Source organism: Gavialis gangeticus, unplaced genomic scaffold (assembly GCF_001723915.1).
Source record: "Gavialis gangeticus isolate Ggan-Ray unplaced genomic scaffold, GavGan_comp1, whole genome shotgun sequence".
Lineage (NCBI taxonomy): Eukaryota > Metazoa > Chordata > Crocodylia > Gavialidae > Gavialis > Gavialis gangeticus.
The window spans coordinates 22,435,880-22,459,144 of NW_017729024.1; the positions used below are offsets into that span (position 1 = coordinate 22,435,880).

General features: G+C 39.4%; 1 protein-coding gene across 1 annotated transcript in view; it reads right to left on the minus strand.

Annotated features, from left to right (window-relative positions):
• RASGRF2 (Ras protein specific guanine nucleotide releasing factor 2) overlaps positions 1-23,265 on the minus strand; it is a 372,508-nt gene that overhangs the window by 217,837 nt on the left and 131,406 nt on the right. The window contains exons 8-13 of the mRNA XM_019516939.1: positions 21,937-22,046; positions 19,859-19,977; positions 15,098-15,258; positions 10,854-10,920; positions 9,871-10,007; positions 1,650-1,732 (exon numbers count right to left, since the gene is read on the minus strand). Of these exons, the coding sequence (XP_019372484.1) occupies positions 1,650-1,732; positions 9,871-10,007; positions 10,854-10,920; positions 15,098-15,258; positions 19,859-19,977; positions 21,937-22,046 (677 nt within the window). The remainder of the gene's footprint in view (positions 1-1,649; positions 1,733-9,870; positions 10,008-10,853; positions 10,921-15,097; positions 15,259-19,858; positions 19,978-21,936; positions 22,047-23,265) is intronic.

The following is a 23,265-nucleotide window of genomic DNA, read 5'->3' on the forward strand; positions in this document are numbered from 1 at the left end:
TCCTAGGTGTGACTGCTAAGCCAATTTGCCACCCACCAGACCATGCAAACATCTATGTCACAGCCTCTTGATTTATTTCTGAGAATGGGATGAGATACTGTATCAAAGGCCTTGCTAAAATCCAAGAAAATGACATCCACCTCTACTTGTGCATCTAAGCATTTTGTAACCCTGTCATAAAATAAAACCAGATTGGTCAGGCGTGATCTACCTGGTATGAATCCATGTTAGTTTCCCTGCTGGATTATTTTTCCCACTGGCCTCCCACAAATATGATCCTTCATAATCTTTTCAAAGATCTTTCCAAGGATGGAGGTGAGACTGACTGGCCTATAATTACTCGGATCCCCCTTCCTCCCCTTCTTGAAAATAGGGACCACATTGGCCCTTTCCCAGTCCTCCAGGATCTGACCCAAGTGCCACGAGCTCTCAAACAGCCGTGCCAATGGTTCTGCTACGACACCAGTCAGTTCTTTCAGTACTCTTGGATGAAGCTCATCCATTTCATATCTCAACATCTATAGGTAGGGATCTACTTAAGTCCTGCTGAGGCAAGAAAAAAATTGTGGGCTGCTTGTGGTACGCAGCACCATTTTTGCAGATTTTTTGCAGTCCCACCCTCTGAAGGTTGACTGGCCCTGGCGGCCCTGCCCCTTGCCACCAATTAACCAAGAGGGCTGCCCATCATGTGGCCCCACCCCTTGCTGCTGATAGGCAGAGGGGAAGAGGCCATATTATGGGCAACCCTCTCAGCCAATCAACAACAATGGGTGAGGGGGAGGGCAGCTGCTATTTTTGCTGCTCATCTTTCAGGCCAGTGGCTCCCCCCACAGCAGGCTCAGAGGACAGGCTGCAGCAACTCTGAGGACCATTGAACCCACTCAGGAGCCAACATTTTATTTTTATTAAGTAATTCCGCACCAAAATTATGGGGATCACCATTTTTGTGGGTTCATAGAAACCACTTTTTTTTGCAGTTTCTGCAAAAAACAAAAATCACAAATAGGGTAGTTCCCTATCTATAGGAAAAATAAATTATGAGAAGACCGTCCGGGGTGAAGGAAGCATATTTACGACTGATAATGCTAGCTTGATGTGATCAACTAAATTTATGGGATTTTAAAGCTGAGAAAAATAAGGAAAAAACACCATTTTTGCTTATATAGTACTTTGAAAAAAAGTAATTTTTCATACACATTTATATTTTGTATATACTTTTAAATATATCCAATAAAATTATGACCAGTAGTATAAAAGAGACTAAATATACTTTAAAGCTAACTCTTTTAATATTTATTCCTCTGAAGAAACAAGAAGAGTACAACCAAAAAAATGCTTGGAACTCACAGCTTTTGTAAACATTAGCCTATTACTGCCAAATCCAAGTGTTCAATAATCCTGGATAAATGCTTTCCACACTCCCCACAACCAAAAGAATAATAAAATTCTTTAAAAATCTCATGATTAAAATATCATTTTAAAACAGTGATATATTTGGAATGCAGGACTAATTCCATTCAACAAATCTGTACAAAATATTAACATTTTACTATCTGAATTCAGCTACTACATTAAACATTCTTAAAAACAAAAAAGGGGGGGGAAAAACAGCCTAAATGATTCATGTGGGAAAAATCTGCTGCACTTACTTGATCATATGCGGCACAGTGACTTTAGAGTTTTCTTCAAACACTATGGTCATTAAACCATTACACCTTATATTGTCAATGCACTGTGAAAACAAATGTTCAGAACCATTAAAATCAAACACCATACAAAAAATATACTTTTACATTTTTCTTCCTTGCTATGATCTCAAAGCATTGTCCTCAGAGTGTGTGACTGGTACTGAAAATAGATTTTCAGCACAAAAAGTGAGAAATTATAAATGGGCAGGCAGGATTCTCCAAGTCTGCCAAGTTTGAACCCCTGATGCATTAAAGTCAAAGGAACTGTGCCAATGTACACAAATGCAGCATCCAGCCCTGTATGTTTCTTGATAAGCCATGGAATTTTTTTTAACTGTAAATTAATTATGCTTTAGATGAAGATTAAATACTTCCAACATACCCTTGGCAAACCAAAGAGGCATATTTCAAGAACACTGGAAACCTCTGTCGACACAGGGTGCATCCACATGTGACACTATGGCAACACAGCATCGGCGCTGCAGCTACATTGCTGTAGCAATGACCTCCCTCAGTATAGCATATTGCTACATTAACATAGCGGCTAAAAATAACTATGCACTGCCAGCACGGCATAGTACAGGTTGTCATTATGTCGTCATTTAGTATTTTCAAAAGGAAGTACTAAATGATGGCACAGTAACAATGGTGCCATAGAAGCACATGTAGACATGCCCACAGAGGGTGAAATCCTCAGCCCAGCTCCAGTACCTTTACACCCACTACAAAAAAAGACCCAACTGACATAAATAAAGTCACTAACATTCTCCAGAGTGACACATCTATTCCTTAGCTGGAAAATGACAACTGTGACATAGGAACATAAGACAAGATGTGCCGTAAATTAAAGCAAGGAGAAAAAGAGGATTCCTCAGACACCAGAAAGGATTCAGTGAATCTCAAGGACGCATATTTTTCATGAGAAAAGTTTTGTTTATTAAGATAAGCGATTCAATTAATTTCACTGGGATTACTGCAGTGCACAAGGTCACTGGAAAGTAAGTAATAAGAAATACAAACAGAACTTGAATAATAAATAAGAGATAAAAACCTGAAACAACCTAGATATAAAAAATATTCAGTAAATTAATTTAGTAAATGTATATGCTATCCCTTCCCAACAAAGCCTCAGGAAGGCTTCTGCTAAGAGACAAAAAAAAACGTAACAGCAAATGAAACAGAATAAAAACAAATGGAACATAATATGACACATTTCCTCAAAACTGATATAATGTTGACTGTGAGAATGAAGTGGGACCCTCATGCAATCCTTAGGGCCCAAATGTCACCTTAAGTAGTCTACTGTATATTTCAGGTTCCAGTAATTTCAAGAATCACCAACCTTTCATTACTTATTTTACATTCACTTATTTCATAATTTTATTCTATAATCCTGATGTAGCTCTAAACTTAAACGTAATTGTTTGTACCATCAACCTAAGGAGAATATGTACAAATTCAGAAGTCATCCTTTTGCCAGTATAATGACAGAATTGACACAAGAAATTTGGGACTAGTCAGAGATGTTAATCCAGATTTATGAAATGGTAACAAAGAAGAATTTGGTTAATTTTCCCCTCAAATTCTGTTAGTTTTACTTAAGTGAGTCACTCCAGTGGGACTACTCATGTGAGTAATGCAAGCAAGATTTAACCTTTCAGTTGAAAGCCATATTTAAAAACATTACTCTGATAAAGTAAGAAAAACCTAGTAATAAAATGGCTCAGCACTGAATTAAGACATACTATTAAACCTTTATACAAGTATAATTTTCACGTTTGCAAGAAGTGCTTTGTTTTCTGCAAATTCTGGTAACAATCAAAAATTTTCAAAGTTTAAATGCAAGCCCAATCAAAACTACAACTATCTAAATTCTACTCCTGTTATAGAGACTTCATAATTGGAAACCTCATTTCATTTCACCCCTTATTTGGGATGAGCTTTTACTCAGCCACTATATCGTATCATTACTCTAGTACAGGGGTTCCCAATCCCTGGGCCAGAGCCTGGTGCTGGGCCCCGAAGGGTTGGCTGCCAGTCCGCAGGAAGGTTGGCTGCCAGACCAAAAGTGACCGGAGACCAGCAAACTGCAGACTCGCAAACCGCAGACTGGAAGTGACCAGCATACTGCAGGCCAGCAGCCAACCTTTTTTTCTATTGAGTATAAAAATGGGTTGGCTACCTGCCCGCAGTATGCCGGTCACTGATGGTCTGCAACTTGATGGTCTGCAGTCACTTCTGGTCCGTGGATTGCCAGTCCATGGTCACTCCTGGTCCACAGTTTGCCAGTCCTCAGCCTGAAAAGGTTGGGAACCCCTGCTCTAGTTATTTAGGAAAGATATTTTTTATACAAAGCTCATCAGTGATGGTTATGCAAAGCTGCAGCTGTCATATTTGTTGACTTTCCTTTTCTAACAACTATTTGCAAAATGTATTTACTAGGCTTGTGCAAAGCAGCTAGTATTCACTTCAGATTTGGCCGATTCAGAGGGACAGTGATTTGATTCAGTGATTCGAATCACTGTCCCTCTTCAATTTGGATTCAGAGATTTGGTCATAGACTATAATGGGGAATCACTAAAATATCTATAACTTTGTTATTTTTTTGCAGATTCAGATGAAAACAGCAGGGATAGCAGCCCCTTCTGAGGGCATGAAGACTGCAAAGTTTCAAGGAAACAGGTGAGGGGTTTCTGTGAAAGTGCATCTCAAACTGTTGAAAGCAAAACTCGTATCACTTGTGTGTGTTAAGGCAGAGCGGGATGAATGCAGCAGGGATGGTAGGCCCTCATGCAGGCATGAGGCCTGCCAGGTTTTAGGCAGAGTGGTACAGGGGTTTCTGTGAAAGTGTACCTCAAGGTTCTGAAAGCAAATAAAAAAAGCAAATATGTGCAGAGTGAGGAGGGTGGCACTCAGTCCGTCTGCATGTGGGGCTTAGGGAACCACAGCAGTGGGAGGTTCACCTTGAGGAACACCAGCTACTCCACCAAACCAGGATCCAAGGAGGTGCAGTGGGGTGTCACAACATCACCAGCAATGCTGAACACCCTCTTGCTTGGAACACTGGTCAGTGGACAGGACAGTTGTTCCCGGGCAACCATGGCCAGATCCCACCACGCCTGGCTGTGGGTTGCCCAATAGGCCAAGGGGTCGCAGTGTAGTGGCTCCATGTCCTCAGCGAGATAGATAGCCACCAAGGCCTCCATGCTACCTGCCTGATGGTGGGGGCTGGTACCTCTGGACCCCAACACTGAAGCCACACTGGCAGCAGCTGTGGTAAAGGAGATTGGCTCATGGTTGGAGTGCTGGCACAGGAAAGTAGACCCCCCTCTTCTATGTCCCCCCGCCTCTGCTCTTCTGCCTTCCTGACTCTGTTCACCAGCACCTCTGTCCAGTGATCATGGGTTTTACTGCTGCAGACTCTCCCCTTCACCCTCAGGTCACACAGGCCCACCAGCACATGGACCATACTGGACTGCAATGGATCCAGCCATTTTTTGATGCCCTCCTTCAGCTGCTTCACAAGTGCCTGCACCTCTGGTGAAAGCGGCTTGCCCCAGCCAGGAACATCAATCCCTTGGAACTGCTCCATTTCATTCTCAAGCTCCTTCACTACAGGGATCACCTGGTTAAAGAGGGCATCGCCAGTGCTGAGGCTCTTGGTGGCCTCAAGAAAGGGCTTGAGGACCACCAAAATCTGGGAAATGGTATCCCACTGTTTTGTTAAGGGGGCTGCTGATCCCAATCTCCCTGATCAAGGCCATCTCATGGATGGCCTTCTGTTGCTCCACCAGCCTTTCCAGCATCAGGTATGTGGAGTTCCACTGAGTCATTACATCCTGCATGATTTTGTGCTGTGGGATGCTCAGCAATGCCTGTTCGTCCCACAGCATCTTGCCCCAACTTGATGGTCCGGTGGAAATAACCTGCCATCTTCCTGCACTTTGAAATAAGCTTTCTGGTAGTGGTAATGGTAGTGACAGCACCATCACCGGGAGCACTGTCCTCCTTCAAGGCATCCCTGACTATGCAGTGGAACTTGTGTTCCAACACAAGTTGGCATCTTGGGTAAAAGTGCCCAAACATACCAGCTGCTTCAGACTAGGGTTGGCTAGAGAAAGTGAAAGGACAGTTTGAGAAGAACTTTCTAGAAAAAAAGGGGATTTTTTTAATATGAAAAGGGTGATTGAGCAATCACTTTTTTGCTGGCACCAGTTTCAACAAGGATGGAATTTCTGGTCAGAGAAACAGGCATACTGAAGAAGAGCTAATGGCCCAGTGATCAGAGCATTCACCCAGAATATAAGAAACCCAAGCTCAGGTCCCTGTTCTGCCTGATTTAGATGAGGGCCTTGATCCTGGCTGTCTTAATACTGCATGCAAGTACCACTATCTCTCAGTTACAGAGCGCATCTCTTTAACCCAAAGAATATTAAACTATTTATACAAAATGGAACAGCTGTAACAGGAGAAAACAGCTAAAGCCTGAGGGTGAGGCCACTTGCACAGGAAGTAAAAGGTTGTGGTTCATGTCTCTGACCTTGTTTCATAGTTGTTGTTGTTGTTAGGGGCTGGAAGGGACCTTATAGAACATCGGGTCAGGCCCCCTGCACTTGCGCAGGAAAGACTGCTGGGGTCAGATGACCCCAGCAAAATGGACATCAAGACGCTTTTTGAAGATCACCAGGGTGGGTGACTGTATCACCTCAAGGAGGGGAGCCTGTTCCAAACCCTCAGTACTCGACTTGTAAAGAAGTTTTTCTTTATGTCTTGTCTGAAGTGATCTTCAATCAGTTTGTGTCTATTATCTAGCCCTCCCCTGGGGGGCCTTGGTGAATAGTTGCTCCCCTAGGCCCTGATGTACTCCCATATATACTTACAGGCTGCCACCAAGTTCCCTCTGAGTCTTCTCTTCTCCAGGCTGAACAGTCCCAAGTCTTTCAGCCTCTCCTCATATGACCTGGTCTCTAGGCCTTTAATCATGCATGTGGCCCTCATGTGGACTCTCTCAAGCTTCTCTACATCCTTCCTGAAGTGCGGCGCCCTGAACTGGATGCAGTACTCCAGCTGTGGTCTCACCAGGGCCAAGTAGAGCAGGAGGATGACATCTTTAGCTTTGCTTGAGATGCCTCAGTAGATGTGGGCCAGTGCTTGATTAGCTCTGCCAGCTACGGCATCACATTGGTGACTCATGTTCATTTTGTTGTCCATCACAACACCCAGGTTTCCTTCAGTTGTGGTTCTGGCAAGCATAGCACTATCGAGACTGTACGTGTGTTGTGGATTATTTCTCCCCAGATGAAGCACTTCGTATTTATCTGTATTAAATGACATCAGGTTGAGGTCTACCCACCTTGCAATCCTGTCCAGGTTGGCCTGTAGTGTCAGCCTGTCCTGGAGCATGACCATGCTCCCTCATAGTTTGGTGTCATCAGCGAACTTTTCCAGTTCACTTTTACTACCCAATTCCAAATCATTGATAAACATGTTGAAAAGCACTGGTCCAAGTACTGAGCCCTGAGGGATGCCACTGGTCACCTCCTGCCATGATGACTCAGTCACATCTGTCAGTACTCTCTGGGTTCTACCACAGAGGCAGTTACCTAGCCACTGGAACATAAAGAAGTTAAGGCCGCATTTTTCCAATTTAACCATGAGGACATCATGGGAGACCAGGTCGAAGGCCTTTTTGAAATCCAAGTATATGACATCAACCTCATTTCCCCTGTCCAGGTGGTGTTACCTGATTGTAGAAGGAAATGAAGTTGGTCTGGCATGACCTTCCTATAATGAAGCCATGATGGCTATCCTTCAGAATACTACCTTCTGATCTGAATAAAACAAAGCAGAGACTAAAGCTTAGATCTCAACTACATCATGAGTGCTTTAACCATTGAACCAATAGCTACCATATAGTGTTTTTTATCTCTAGTAGTGTAAAGTATATACATTTCTGGAACCTTGAAAACTGATGATTTTGACAAGAAAGCAGTTTTACCCCAGGCCTGGGTGAAAGTACATAGCTAAGAACTCTCCAAAAATACTCTGAGTGTGTATTATTTAATGATGCAGAAAATATTAGTTAACACAGGCACACAACAACAAGATTTTGACCAGAAGGATAAATAGAAGGATAAATAGTTTGATGATATTTCTCTTTCTGATTCTGTGGGTGCATCTACACATGCACTTTAAGGCGCATTAGCCTATTTTAATGTATACGAAAGCATCACTAAAAAGTGGTATTCAGTTAATGTGCATTAAAATAGGCTAATTCGCATTTATACACATGCTCCAGGAGGGGGCATCCCTTTAATTAAAGCAGCTCCAAAAGCCGCTCTAATTAAAGCCCCAGGATCATTTTGTGTATTGCTTCACAAGGGAATTCCACTGTATCAGAGCAACCTCCCTGCTTATGTATAGGCAGCCTGTGCTCTTCAGTTAATGCACATTAAGACAGGCTAATGCACATTTTCCTAGTACCTCACAATGAAGGTATTAGATTTAATGTGAATTAACTAAAGCATGTTAATGCCCACATAGACACGCTCATCATTCCTATTACTGATGAATGTTTTTCGGTAACTGATTCACAACAATGCAGAGGATAACTACTGGGTTAACAAAAATATTATTTCCTAACAACTCATTTTCTCATACTGCTTTTTTTCCTTACCTGTTTGATTTACTTGATTTGTTGGTTTGGCAAGTGCATCCAATAACTAATTAAAAGTAAAATTCAAGGTCATACATTTACACATCTGATTTAAGTATAGTACTCATCTTTTTGTTCACATATAAGCTAATTATGTGTTGAGAAGCAACCAAATGTAAATTTACATATTTGTGTGCACAACGTCACATACTTTTACACACCCAATTAAACAACATGCATCTCCAATAATCAAATTCTTATCATTTGTTTATTTTGTTTGCCCTACATCCTTTTAGAGCTGTAGCAATGGATAAAGAAAAATTGCTTATGGGCAGGTTACTGATAATTATTCACTTCACAGTTTTTGCATAAAATCAGCTGGTATAGAACTCATCAGGGACATAACACTGCACAGGAGGCACAATGGATTTGATCTGATCTGCTATTTATTACATATTATTATTCAATTTTCATTCTGAAATGTGTAAGTTTGGTAGGAGATTCCTGGCATTTTCCCTGTACCCTTTTATGATCTCTAATTGTTCCACAAAGCTGCTGTAATACCGCCCTATTTGGGGATGCATTTAGCAAACTTTGCTAGGCTGGGATATTCATAGATTCATAGATTAAGGGTCGGAAGGGACCTAGTAGATCTTCTAGCCCGACCCCCCGCCAGGGCGGGAGAACAACAAAAAAAACCCCAAAAAGAGAAACGGGAAAAATATTGTTCAGGGGTTTTCTATTTTACTCTTGCTTATTACTCTACTTGCTTGTTAAGTTGTTTTGTTGTTCTGTTTTATAAATTATTTTATAAAGCTACTCTGAGACTTTGTTGGGAAAGATAGCATATAAACCAAATAAAGAAACAAACTGAAAAACAAGCGAAAAGTACAAATCTGACTGGGAAGCTGTCTGAGATATTTTCATTTTCAGTGATTCACAAAAGAGTGAATCATCGACATGCTACCAATGAATTCCTATTTGTGTATGATGGCCATTCATCTAGTATTCTAATCCATGTAGAAATAACAAAGCTCATCTCATTCTTTTACTGTATGGCATATAATACAGTTACATGCCATGAAATGTAAAGTGAACATTTGAATCCTCCACCATTCAAATACCTCAAACAATTTCACATTTATACTACAGGTTTGAATTAGCACTACTGGAAATTAACAAATTTTATCCTTTTTAAATCGCAGGTCTCTTCATTTACATATTAACAGATAGTAAAAATGAAGACCAATACTATTATGTTAGCTATTCAGTTACTCTATCTACTCTGTCTTCTTTACATTCTTCACCACGTCCTTCATGCAGAGTAACTTTCTACCTTTCACTAATAACTCCTTGAAAAAACAAAAAAACTCTGTAATAGTTAGTAAACATTACGCTTCCTAAACAGTCCACTCAGTAAGTCAATTCTGAAAAAATGCAAAATCCTTCTAGGATTAGTTTGCAACACAATAAAAATATGCCCTAGGTACATTTAAAAAAAAGGAAAAGAGGAAGTGATTAAATTACCTGACTTATATCACTTGTCCATGCAGCTTTTTCCTGACGTGAAGGGGCTAAAAGGACCACAGTAAAAGGAGGAGCGTCGGAAGATTCAACTACAATCTTGAAATCAAGATGTCCAAACACTTGACCAGAAGTTTTTGCTTTGAAATCATTGGAAGGTAGAAAAAACAGCAGTTGAGATTTAAAAGCTGCATTAAAGAAAATATTTATTTTATACTAGAAATCACTTTAAGCTTACCTCTGGTGAAAACCAACAAAAACTACTCCAAAACAGCGAGCACATTTTTCACATGGAATGTATATGAAGAAATTTGTTAAACATACATACATAGGTATGATTGAGTGGGAGTCACTAAAAATTATGTAATTTTTTTCAAATTAGCAAGTAAAGCCCCAGTTCTAGGGAGGCTCCTCCATGAATTTTAGATGTTGAACATGTGAGATATAAAATTGAATTTAATGGAACTGCCTTTAACATTAAAAAAGTTCTGTTAGATGGGGGCCAAATATGAATATTGTAAAAAAGCAAGGAAACTGCTTTGTAATATTATTTGACCAAGGTAGAAGTCAGGATTTATAGAGTCCAAGATGAAATTTTCCACTAGCTCTGCTAACACTTACCCTCCCCCCACTCTTGAACTTCAGAAATTCAGTTATCCCCTTCCTTCTGTCATGCAAGCATTATTTGTTTTAAGAGCCCTGAAGGTAAATTTCCATACAAAAATGAGTGAATAACTTGTTACATTGCTTCTGTAATTTATTTGAAATCTTATGTGGAAGGACATCATAAAGAACAATAAACAGGGCAGAGCACACATTTTTGATGCAGCTATTTTGCATACGCAGTTTTTACCACTATACTTCTCAAGTTTCATGAAAAGGTAAAACATATAATTTGCTGTGCTGAAAAGAACCCCAAAAGAGTAACACCTTTTAGAAACTGTTCCAGAGCTGTGATTACTGTAGACATTTTTAATGCAACTTACAGTCCTCGTCACTTGCATCTGGCTCTTCAATCAATGTGCAGTCTATTAAAGAGAGAACACCTCCTGTCTGTGGGGAAAAAAGTAGTCTTTTCAGAAATTTTGGAGTTTTCTGCACTCATTAGAAATATTTTAAGCTTCCACCAACCTTACTATGAGACTTTATATTGCAGTCTCTTTAGTTAAAGAGTCTGGATCCATTTCAGGACAAACATTTTTTCTCCCCAAAAAGGGAGTACATTATTTAAAAAAAGACTAAAAATATAATGCATAATGTATATTAGATCTTTTTTTCATTAAAATAAATCAAGTATACATTTTCAGTTGCAAAATTCCTTTTGCAAAATTCCTTTCCCACACTAATTCTCATCACACGGTTAGAAACTGGCCTGCCAGTTTGGAGACAATACATAGAAAACTTGATTCTTCACCCAAAAAACAGAATCTCTTGAGGACCTTACTTTGTCAAATATTTTTACTGTTTTTGTGTCCTCCTACGTTGTGGTTTCTGCTACAATGGAAAATGAATTTCCATATAGAAAAGATGAATTTCATTATTCCTGACCCATTTGGAATGATGAAGTACTGGAAATCTTAGAAATGCTAGGGTTTCTTTTACATTTCTAAGCCAAGGTCTTCCCTAGTAGCATATATAAATTTTCAATGCAATGACAGTCTCATTGAACTCAACTGTGCAGATTTCCATCAAATGCAACTCAGAAGAAACTCTTCACATCCAGTTTCAACATGCTCACTCAATATGAATCATTCTGTGCTTTGCCTCTCACTAATTGTAGCCCAGTCAACAACAACTTCATTCTGTCCCATCCAATTTAATTACAGATTTGTTAAGAAATTCAATTCAAGAGATCATGCTGGTCAAGAAGGCAGGATTGATTTTTTTAATTAGCTTTAAACCAGTTCTGTAAATTACTCCCTGGGAATTCTGTAGAATCTCTGCATCCTGTTTACACAGATACAAATGTTGACACCTTGTCTCCAGCCCCAAGAAGTCAGAATTTGTTGATATTATTTGGAAGCTTGTTTTCCATGAGAATTTTTGCTGAAAAAGGACTTCAGGATTCAAGCCCCTTTGGTTCAAATATGTAAAGCAGTTTCAGCAATTTATAAAGCTACCGCCTACAAAAACACACTGAAAATCAGGCAGACCAAAAGACACTGGTATCTACTAGAAGGAAATTAGAATGCCTGTCTGTACGGAGACTGGACATTGTGAGCAGAGGAATGATACTATAAAGTCAGCTGAGACCTTTTCTCCTCTTTTATTCCTCTATGAAGAATTTGACTTCTTGGCCAATGAGCTGGGCTTTCTGGTGACTCCAGGAAACAGAAGCACTCATACAGATTTCATTTGCCAACTGTATTCCAGTTCATTCTTTCTCCCTTTCCAGGGGTTAGAAAACCATAGTCTTTTTACTATGTTTAGAAAAAGACACTGTTGATTTGGGGGTGGGGGGAAGAAAAATCACATTTTTACTTGCAAAATTTGTACCTGGTGCTGCTGGAGATAGCTACACACATGATGGTAGGTTAAAAAAAAGACTAGAGAAAAAAATCTGTTCTCCATTTGTTTACACTCTATTTGCCAAAGATTTGTTTATAGGGAGCTTAAGTGTTTTATTATTGGCTCTTTTCACATACTGATCTGTGAAGGGGGGGTATATAAATACTCATCCCCAGGCCGTAGCAGATCATTCAACAGGAACAGCAGTGACAAAGCTGAAACATGCAGAAACAAGAGAAAGGCAATATACACATAGTGAGAGTAGGGAGAAGGAATGCTTAAGTTTATTTGATGCAACTGCCCTCCAGGCTACTTGAAAGATCCACAATTAAAAACAGCAAACAATATGAAAAACTATTCATTTTTGGAAGGACAGGGAACGGATTTGTTTTTTAAACTAATTAGTGCCTAATAGGTTAAGTCCATTTAAGGAAAAAAATAATCGTATTTAGTTTTTCTTTTATGTTTCAAGCCCTAGTAAACTGGTGATTCTCTGGCTGCTGGTGGACATCAAGGAAATCACGTTATTGGGGTTTGAGAAATTTTATGCCCCATCCCCAAACTGGGACTGTAAGACTGGTCGCACAATTCTGGTGATGGGGCATAAAATTCCTCAAGCCTCAACTGCATGCTTTCCAGCTGCCAGCATGCAGGAAGTTGAAAAGTGAGTGTGCAGCTGGGGTTCCCAACTTCACACCTGCTCTTTAAAGGTCTGGGGTTATGGGGAGGTTTCATAGTTTCATAGTAGTTTCATAGTAGCTAGGGTCAGCAGGAACCCGAACAGATCACCTAGCCTGACCCCCTGCCACAGGCAGGAATGAATGCTGGGTTCACAAGACCCTAGACAGCTGATCATCCAACTTCCTCTTGAATTTGCCCAAGGTAGGGGTAAGGTTAGATCAGGTTAAAAATGGCAACCCAACTGAACTTAGTTTGCCCAAGTGCAGACCTTACACTAGTTAAGTAGATCTAATTGCAAACTGTAGATAAGTTCAGGACAGTTAGATCAATCTAAAAATCGCCGACCCTACCTAAATTAACCCTGCCTCCAAAGCACACTCAGGGTGCAGACAGAAGTGACAATTTTCACCTGATCTGGCCACAGAAAGCAGCTTTAGCTGTGACCAAAGACAAGTGCACAGCTGCAAACAGCTTAAAAAATGGTTGATTGAGTGAAAAGCTGACCCCTCATTGCATGAGGTATGAGATAAAGACATTTAAAAATGTAGTGTCTTCTGTAACTTGTGTCTGCAGAGATCCCAGCCTGTCATTGTTTTCAGAAGGGGGGGGGAAGAGGGAGTGGAGGGAGTTCAGTCTCAGGCTTTTTTAGCCCCCCTAGAGTTTGGTGTGGGTGTACTGGAGCCCTCCTGAGGTGGGGGGGGAGCTCCAATTCACCCACCCCACCCTTCAGCACCAGCTGGGGCGCCCCAAGAACAAGTTCTTTCCTCCCTTCCATTCTGAAAACAGCAACCACTGGCAGAAAGCCCTGGCCATTGCTATGGGAACCTGGCTGCAGGCTCTGAACTGGCAGCTAGATTCCCCCTCCCCCCAGAACCAACAGTGAACTTTTGTTTCATCTGAGGTAACGCTGTAACTCAGAACACTTTGCAGAATTGTTCTGAGTTACAGCTGAGAGCTCCACTTCTGTCTGAACCCTCAAATCTGATCAGGTTGGCATTTCTAGACAGATCTAACTCTCCTGGACTTCTGTATAGTTCCTAGCACAGCCCCAGAGCTGGGAAAGCACAGTTGCCAGCCCCAGCCCTGATGCTGCTCTTTTCCTACCCCCTCCTTGGCACCAAGCTATTTTTAGTCAGCCCAGCCCTGCCCTCCCCATCACCACCCCCAGCCTGCCAAACCTCCCATCCCTCAAGCCACTCACAATGACGGTTTTACCAATGTTCATCACTTCTGGGAGCTGAGCAAGTAAGTAATGTTGGGGGATGGGCAGGCAGGATGGGGGTATTAGTTTGCTGGGGGGGTTGTTGTTTGTCTGGGGATCAGGGACGTAAAAACAGCCCCATGTCCTGGACTAGTTGAAGAACACTCGGAGCATGAACAATGGTTGAAAAATTCACTGTAAAATAAATGTCAATATTGTTACCTATTACTGTCCAGCTCATAATCTGAATGGCAAGTTCTTCAAAGAACTTAAGGCAGACAAGGTTCTTTGAATAAATCTGATATCTTTTATTAGACCAACTAAAAGAGTTGGAAAAAATTCTTCTTTACAAGCTTTTGGGTACAAATCCTGAAGAAGGGTGTTTGTACCCAAAAGCTTGCATAGAAGCCTGAAGAAGGATGAACACCTTTCCTCAGGCCTCTTTGCAAGCTTTCAGGTACAAACACCCTTCTTCTGGGTTGGTACTCAAAAACTTGCACAGAAGAATTTTTCCAACTATTTTAGTTGTTCTAATAAAAGATTTACCCAAACAACCATGTCTGCCTATGTCCTTAGACCAACATGGCTATAACCAATACCCCTTAAAAAAACTAACACACTTCAGACATAATCCTAATATTTTCTACTTGCACAGCTATGACAGTCCTGCAGTTCTTCACTGTGCACATCTCAGTTATGCTTACCACAGCACACAAAAGTCCCAGGTTAAAGCAATAATGCTGCCAATTTCAAGCAAAGTGGGAAGTTCAAAACATTTATTGGCCTGATTTTTCTATATTTTAGCAATCCAGCTCAAAGAAGGTAGTTTAAATTCTGTACCTTAAGCAGATGCAGTTTTCCTCCTGAACTTCTTGTACAAATTAAAAAGTGTTTTGTAAATAAGAAGCATTGTCTTTCTCCTTCTTTTTTCAAAGACAATGATCCCAGACGAACTTTACTCAGTTTCCCTCTCTCAACTGAAGGGACTTGAATAAGGGAACCTGGTGATTACAAAAGTGAATAACACACTGTAATTATAATACTATTTAGCAAGTGATGCTCTCAGTATTAATATACTAGGCAATACAAAAATAATTAATGCAACTTATTAACTCTGATAGGTGTACATAAGAAAATACCTTGCACTTAGAACAGAGGCCCATTGTTTATTTTCTTACTATTTTTACTGTAGACTTGTCTTTCTTCTCTAGGTCAAATTCAGGATTCAGGTTTGGACTTTGTTATGCCAAAAGAAGATCTTACTCTATTAAGACCATTCATTTTGGCTGCAAAATTCATAGGTAGGTTAAGTTACATGTCATATATACAGTGGTCAAGAAAGGGAAATTAAATGGCAAAGTAGCATCACTTGCACTAAGTTTGGCAATTACTAGGTTCATAAAATGAAATCAATGTGCACAAAGAGTAACTGAACAAATTTTAAGTAAATCAAGCTTCTTTTTCCTTGGCTTACACCACACAATTATCAGTGCTCCTGAGTCACACTGTGGCCTAGTGTACACCAGTACACTAGTACAACTACTACTGAATTCAATTAGTATCTTATTACAGAAGAGGCTGAATTTGATCCTCACAGAATTTCAGATGGGTGAAAATTATGCTACTGTGCTACTTACATCCTTTCTTACATAGTTTTGGACAAAATTCATCAGGCTTGTATAAGCATGTGTGACACCTCTGAGTTTACCTAGGAGCTAAAATTTCATTTCAATCCATGTGCAATTCCCATACATAACTGAGGGCACTATCTTGACCATTAGTGCAAACACATTATGAGGAAGGAACCCTGGAGAGCTTATTCACTGAGGTTTAATATATATTAGCTTAAAACTCATTATGCTACCTTGGCAGGAAAATGGTCTATTATTAAAGACACTTATTAAATCCTACACTAAGAAACAAGATACAAATGCAATATATGTGCTTAATGAGAAAGAAAAAAATTTTTAGAAATTTAAATATTTACATACAATTGCATACATTACTAAACATGTACACCCCCCCAAACCAACATTTTAAATTTATTTCAGATGTACCAATACATAAAAATATTCTATCATCAGACACAGCCACAAACACACTGATAAATGAGAAAATTACAACAGAACCGATGTTCTGTAATGTATAGTTTAGGGTTATACTAGAAATATGCAGCAGTAAGAGTGCTGGTGTAACACAAAACAGAAATAAAGTTCAACCAAATGCTACACTGTCAGTTCTGCTACATGCACTGTATAGCTCTCATTAGACAAAGTGGCTGTTGTACATTGTTTTGCAGTTCTTCTGACCAGTGAATTCTTATTAACAACAAGAAACTGTAGATGTTTGCCACATCCTCAACTACAGATTTTCTCTTAAAGGAAAGAAAAAGCATAATGGTTCAGTTTTGTTACCACTGTTCTTGTAAGCAAGTGAGGCTAATTTTGGAGTTTTCATTAAGCAGTAGTCCTTTATAGAACTATGAGTGCAGTCTCAGGAATTTTAACCAGCAACATATGAACTAAGCAGATGAATATTGCCAAAAAATCATTTTAACAAATACATGTGCAATCCAGCATGGACTAAGCCTGGGTTTTTTAAAAACAAGGCTTTAGGTCTGCATGCAACTGACTAATTTGCTCATGCAGTTTTGCTTTCTCCTCTGCTGAGTATCATGAATTGCAACACAATTGTCAGGAGAGAAAGATCCAAGACAGTTTGAATGGCTGAGAAGTGGGTTGCACAGCTATATGTCTGAACTGATTTGTGGCACTTAGCAAAACTGGACCGATCTGTTGGTAGGAGCCATTGAGGAAATAAAGACTGGGACCTATGAGGTGGTAAAGTCATTAGGACCTTGTAGTTGAAGAACTTTAAATGCCTTTACTGAGTTTTGGGTAACTACCACTACCAACAGAGGAAGTATATGATACTGTACTCCACTCAATCTCATAGAAAACGAAAGTTACAGCAGCAGGGGTGCAGCAGTGTTGGGAACAGAGACTGGATCTGAGTCCTGACTCCCAAACTCTATCCAGGGGACCACCCTAAATGTTCTTACATGCCTTTTTGTAAACTATGCTGTATATTACACTTCGCAAAAGTAAAATTCACACTATCATAAACACCTAAACAAGCATCTCTTTGACAAGGTAAGGGAAATATTCTGTCTCTGAAAGCTATGAAGAAGGTCTCTGTACAGGTGCACAGAGACCAACACAGGGCAAATACAGAAGTGAAATGCAAAAGGGTCCTCAGGGGGGAGGTGCCAGGATAGCAGCACTGGAGACTAGTCAAAGAACAATAACACCAGCAATATCAGTATAAGTTTCCCCTCATGCTGCCCTACTAGAGTACCCCAACCTTGACTTGAGGGAGATATTCCTATAGGTGAAAAGATAAACTCATCTCCAGACCCATTCAGTCCTTGGTCTTTCCGATGTGACAGTCAAAGATGCTAATTCATGTCAGCTCTGGTAGACAATTTGTGATGTGGTCACTTGGACAGCTAAATTATTCTAGATAATATATTTTTATTTAAATATTTTAACCATTGTATTTTAATATTTTATTCTTATCTCTGTTACCAGTCAACATTGTGACTGACAGGTTTATATCACAGAACAAAACTTAAGTCTTTTCTTTGGCAAGCTGATTTCCTTAGTTCATACAAGGCTTTCAAAAAGTGTTTTACAGGTGTCTAATCTTCTAAAAAACATCATAATTAGACATTGAAGTCTAATTAAAAGCATGCTCAGAATCAGTGTAATAAGACTTCTTTCCATTGTATGATTATTACAATTAACTACCTTTTTATTGATGAATTTCTAAATATACACACAAAATGAAGATAAGCAAACCATAACTGGGAAACAAACTAAACAACTGAGGTATATAAAGCCACTTCTGTAACTCTTTATTATAACTTTACAGCAAAAATAATGATGTATACAGAATAAATAATTCACATAACACATGCCCATAATGGAAGATCATAACTTATACATGTTTCTGGCACCAGGGAAAAATAAAAATAAAAGACAAAATAGTCCAGACTACAAGCTTTAATATTTTTCTTTGAGTTGAAGTTTTGAATTTTCACACTAAACCCATTAAGTTATACTAAATACCCATATGCAATAGTGAAGAAAGCCTTCTAAACTTTAATTGTTACATAAATTTTAATTGTTTAATTGTTGTAATAATAACGTTGAAATTACTGTAGATATGGGCATATTTTATTTTAAAAAACTGAGATTAGTTTTCCAGAAATATATAAAATCAAATAACCCCCCAATCCAAACTTCCACTATTCACAAAGCAATCATGTTATTTAAGCTGTCAAATTTAGTTCTAAATGTTTAAGAAAAGTCCATACCCACTCGTCTTACAGAGATGCACTTAAACTATATTCTTAAGCTATCCTACATACTGGTATCCCTAACTTTTTCGTGGGATAAAGAAGCTCAAACATGAGAAATTGAAAAATCTGAACTACCAATATCTACATTCTTTGTAAAGATCTTCCTGCTTAGTAATAACAATTCTGATATAAAAAACTAAGTATTTTCATCATGTGTGAGAAAAAAGATACTTAGATAACCACATTTTTTTTAATTTTTCCAATTTATTCACTTCAATTGGTACAAGAATCAATATACTGATAATGTCAACCTGCCATTAATATTTTTCAAGAGAAGTTTTGAATTTAAGCGAAGAGCTGTTTTTATCACAAATATGTAGAATTCAACCATAAAATCCATCATTACAGTCTATGAACCTCAATGGAAACGCTTTTCAGAAACAATGTATGAAGAGGTGCACATCTCTTTCTCTATTTTGCAAGATGCACTACATAAGTACATCTGCATTTTTCTGCAGTATGCTTGTTCTTCATAGCTTTTCTTTGCAGAAATGTTTGTGACACATACACTGAGCTTCCACTAAAGGCAGTATCTGTCTTTCAATAGAAAAAATGAATGAGTGTCCTCAGGCTTGCAAAACACGTGATAATGTCGTCATGCTCCAGCATCTATTTTCTGGCTGTACCAGAGAAACATCCATCTGGCAGCAAAGGTTCAAAAACATTATATTATAGCATTCTTAGCTGTTCCCAAAGCACAGATAAAAAATGGGAACAACACTCAGCTGTTCTCATTCCTCACAATCTTTCCACCATTTGACAAAGCTTTAAGAACTTCAATCTTCTCTCTTCCTTTTGCCCAAATGTTGGCATCATCTGGGACCTCCGTGTTAACTGGCCAAACGGACCTGTTTTCCATGGTGCTGTAGATAATTTCTGGTCCATTGAAGATGACAGTCCAGGCAGTATGTACATTACTGTCCCAAAGGTGCTTTACTATTATTGTGCTCCTGTTTTTCATGGCCCCTGTAAAAAACACCATAAAAGTTGGGCTCAAATACAGCCCAAAACTATTTATCATGGGCCAACTTGTAACTTATCCTACATGGACAACACCAGACTTAAGATGTTTGTTATGTCCAAAGGTGTCATCTTCCCAATGATGCCAACATTAATTCTACTGTTTTTTAATATAATGTTTTTCATTATTAGAGAAGTTTTTTAAGAAAAAGTCTTACCTTGACGTATAAAAGTTTGGCTGGTATCTAGCAATATATCACAGCCTTCTACTATCATTCTTTCTATGGCTAGATTTTTCCGGATGTTTTCTGTGTCACTTACTTCATCGTGCATCACCCTGTCAGACACAATATAAACTGTTTCTTAAATTCCCTGAAATGCACCTTTGTACCTTTAATGCACAATGGTATTGAATTAAACATGCAGGTAGCTTGCTTCCCCTAGAATTTGTCTCAGCAACTGATTTACATTAGTATTTCTTATTTATAGTAAGCTGCTATAAATTTCAGTAATAAAATGATACTAAGAGTAGCTCTTAAATTGTATAGTCCTTGTCCTAATCCAGGGGCGGGCAATTATTTTGGATGGAAGGCCGCTTACTGAGTTTTAGCAAGCCATCGACGGCCGCATGACAGGCAGCCAGGGGCAGATAAATATTAATTTTCTAAATTTTTTTACAGGCCCTGCAGGCCAGGTAGAATAGCCTGGCGGGCCGCATTTTGCCCACCCCTGTCCTAATCTCACCTCCAAAAATTCATTCACAGATTCACTCCAATCTAGTTATTTTTACCACTGCTGAAAATATTCTTACCTAGCTGAGGTCTCCTCCTCTAAATGGCCCCATTTGGGAGGGAAAAGGAGGGGAGAGAGAGAGGGCATGCCAACTGCAGTCTTGTACGTCCACCACTGAAAGAATGTGAATACAGCCATTCCACCAGATTTTGTGCATGTCTAGCTATTTGAATTTTCCATGCAGAGCTGAAAGCATCTGCCTGGTTCTACACTGAATATGAGATGAAAATAAAGACAGCTAAAGAGACAGCCTAGGGAAGGAGTATGGTTCTTCAGGGAGGGAAAAAATCTTGGAAGCCAATGGAAAACGTCTCTGTTGAGTAAGTCTCTAGTTAAATGAATAGAGCTACCCTGAGCCATCGATGTAAAAACTCTCTCAAACTAACTGAAAACATATTTCTAAGCAGATTAAAATTGGATTAGAGCGTTATGTTGTCTCAAACATTTTTTCCTGGGATGGTTGGGTTTTCCTGGAATATCCCTTTAATGTGTCCATGGCCTAAGTTTGAATAATACATGATAAACAACTGGATCTCCTGAGCAAATATTGACAGCCTTGCATAGAAGCAGGACATTGACTGCCACGGTTGTCCTGCTTTACCTCTGGCAGGTTTAGGATGTTAGCTGTGTTGTGTCAGGATTGCCAGGAGTTTACACAGAGTAAGTCTAGATTATGGACTGTATAAGTTGATTTAGATAGGGATGATCCTGCCTCAGGCAGGGGGTTGGACTAAATGAGCTCTGGAGGTCCTTTCCAGCCCTACTTCTCTATGACTGATTGTTCAATGAGTAAGAGCTATGAAACAGTGGGAAACAAAAAACTCAAAAATTTAGCACAGCTAAAAAACTGCTTTTGCTGGGGAACAGTGGCATTGCCATGTGGAAAATTCAGGAAAACTCATAATACAGAATTTCTGCAATTATGTCATGTTTATACAAAAAAGTTTTGCTCCCAAGACAAGGTGTTATATTTTTATATGGGTTTAAGCAGAGGGACAACTGTAACAGACACTGATAGCATAGAGTTTAATTTTGCAGAAATTTAGAGGGAACAGAATTTTAGTAACATAAAAAACACTGAACTTAAAATATTTGGGATACTTGGATCTTGAAGTTCCCTTTTTGTCACATGTGGTAGTAAAAGTATGTATCAAAATGAATGTCATTAATATTTATAAAATATTATACAAGTTTAGAACTGAGTACTTTGCAAAACCCTGACTGCTTCTGTTGTCATAGAGTAGAATTTATCATTTTTGTCAACTATGGAAAAATTAAAATGTTTTCCTGTCAGTTAATGGTAAATGCTTTGCTCATACATAAATATAGTAAATCACTATGACAAACAGGCACCACTCCACCTTCTCCCCCGTCCACAAAAGATGCAGGGGAAAACAGTCTGAACCTTGTCTTGGCAAAAAAAAAAAAAAGAGCAAAACTTTCAATTAGAAAAAGGATAAAGCTTTCACCTAAGCTTATTAATACATCCAGGAAAAAACCTTACCTTGAAAGTTCTTCTAGCTTAGATTTGGCAAATTCAAGGCTTTTTCTTTCCACATGCTCATGGGGTGTGTGAGCCAGAAGTTCGTGAAGCGTTATGATGTACCTAGGAATCTTAAAGCAAAATAAACATCGTATCATTACTTCATAATCAGCAATAATTCTAATTAGTTTCAGAGTTTTACTGACTAGTATCCACAACCCGGATCTACGCAACTAGATAGATGATGGTCTTCTGAATGCAGGAAAAATCCTTAAAGTTACAAACAAATCAATCTGGTTTTTTTTTTTGATAATGCTTTCAATGGTTTAAATGCTTTTACATGTATTCTTGGTGCAACTATTGCCAAAAATATTGATTTCCATTTGTTCTCTAAGGCAGACATACTGTTAACGAGACTTTCAGCTCAGAGAAATATAGGATATTTAAGATAACCAGGTTCTACTTACTGTACAGAGACAAGAGTTGCTCAATAAAGATTGGCAACAAATATACATTAATATCAGGCTTTTACTCAGATAAAAATAACAACCACCAAGATTTTCAAGACTGTCTGATGTATCTGCACATGGATAAAATGTATGTTGCACTACTACGGGTGTGTGTACATGGGCATTTAGGCACACCTAAATGCAATGCACATTAGCTTAATGCACATTATGCCGATTTAGGTTCGCATCTTGGATGCTTACACAGTCTGGTGGATGGCAAATTGGCTAGAGGGTCACACCCAGAGAGTGGTAGCAGATGGGACAGTATCAACCTGGAAGGATGTGGGCAGTGGGGTCCTGCAGGGCTCAGTCCGTGGACCGATATTCTTCCATGTCTTCATCAGTGACTTGGACGAGGGAGTGAAGTGTACTCTGTCCAAGTTTGCAGATGATACAAAACTGGGAGCAGTGAACACACGGGAGGGCAGGGAACAACTACAGGCAGACCTGGACAGGTTGGACAAATGGGCAGAAAACAACAGAATGCGATTTAACAAGGAGAAATGCAAAGTGCTGCATCTTGGGAGAAAAAATGTCCAGCACACCTACTGCCTAGGAAATGACCTGCTCAGTAGCACAGAAGCGGAAAGGGATCACGGAGTCCTAGTGGACTCCAAGATGAACATGAGTCATCAGTGTGACAAAGTCATCAGCAAAGCTAACTGCACTTTATCATGCATCAGCAGATGCATGACAAACAGAACCAAGGAGGTGATACTTCCCCTCTATCGGGCGCTGGTCAGACCGCAGTTGGAGTACTGCATGCAGTTTTGGGTGCCACACTTCAAGAGGGATGTGGATAACCTGGAGAAGGTCCAGAGAAGGGCCACTCATATGGTTA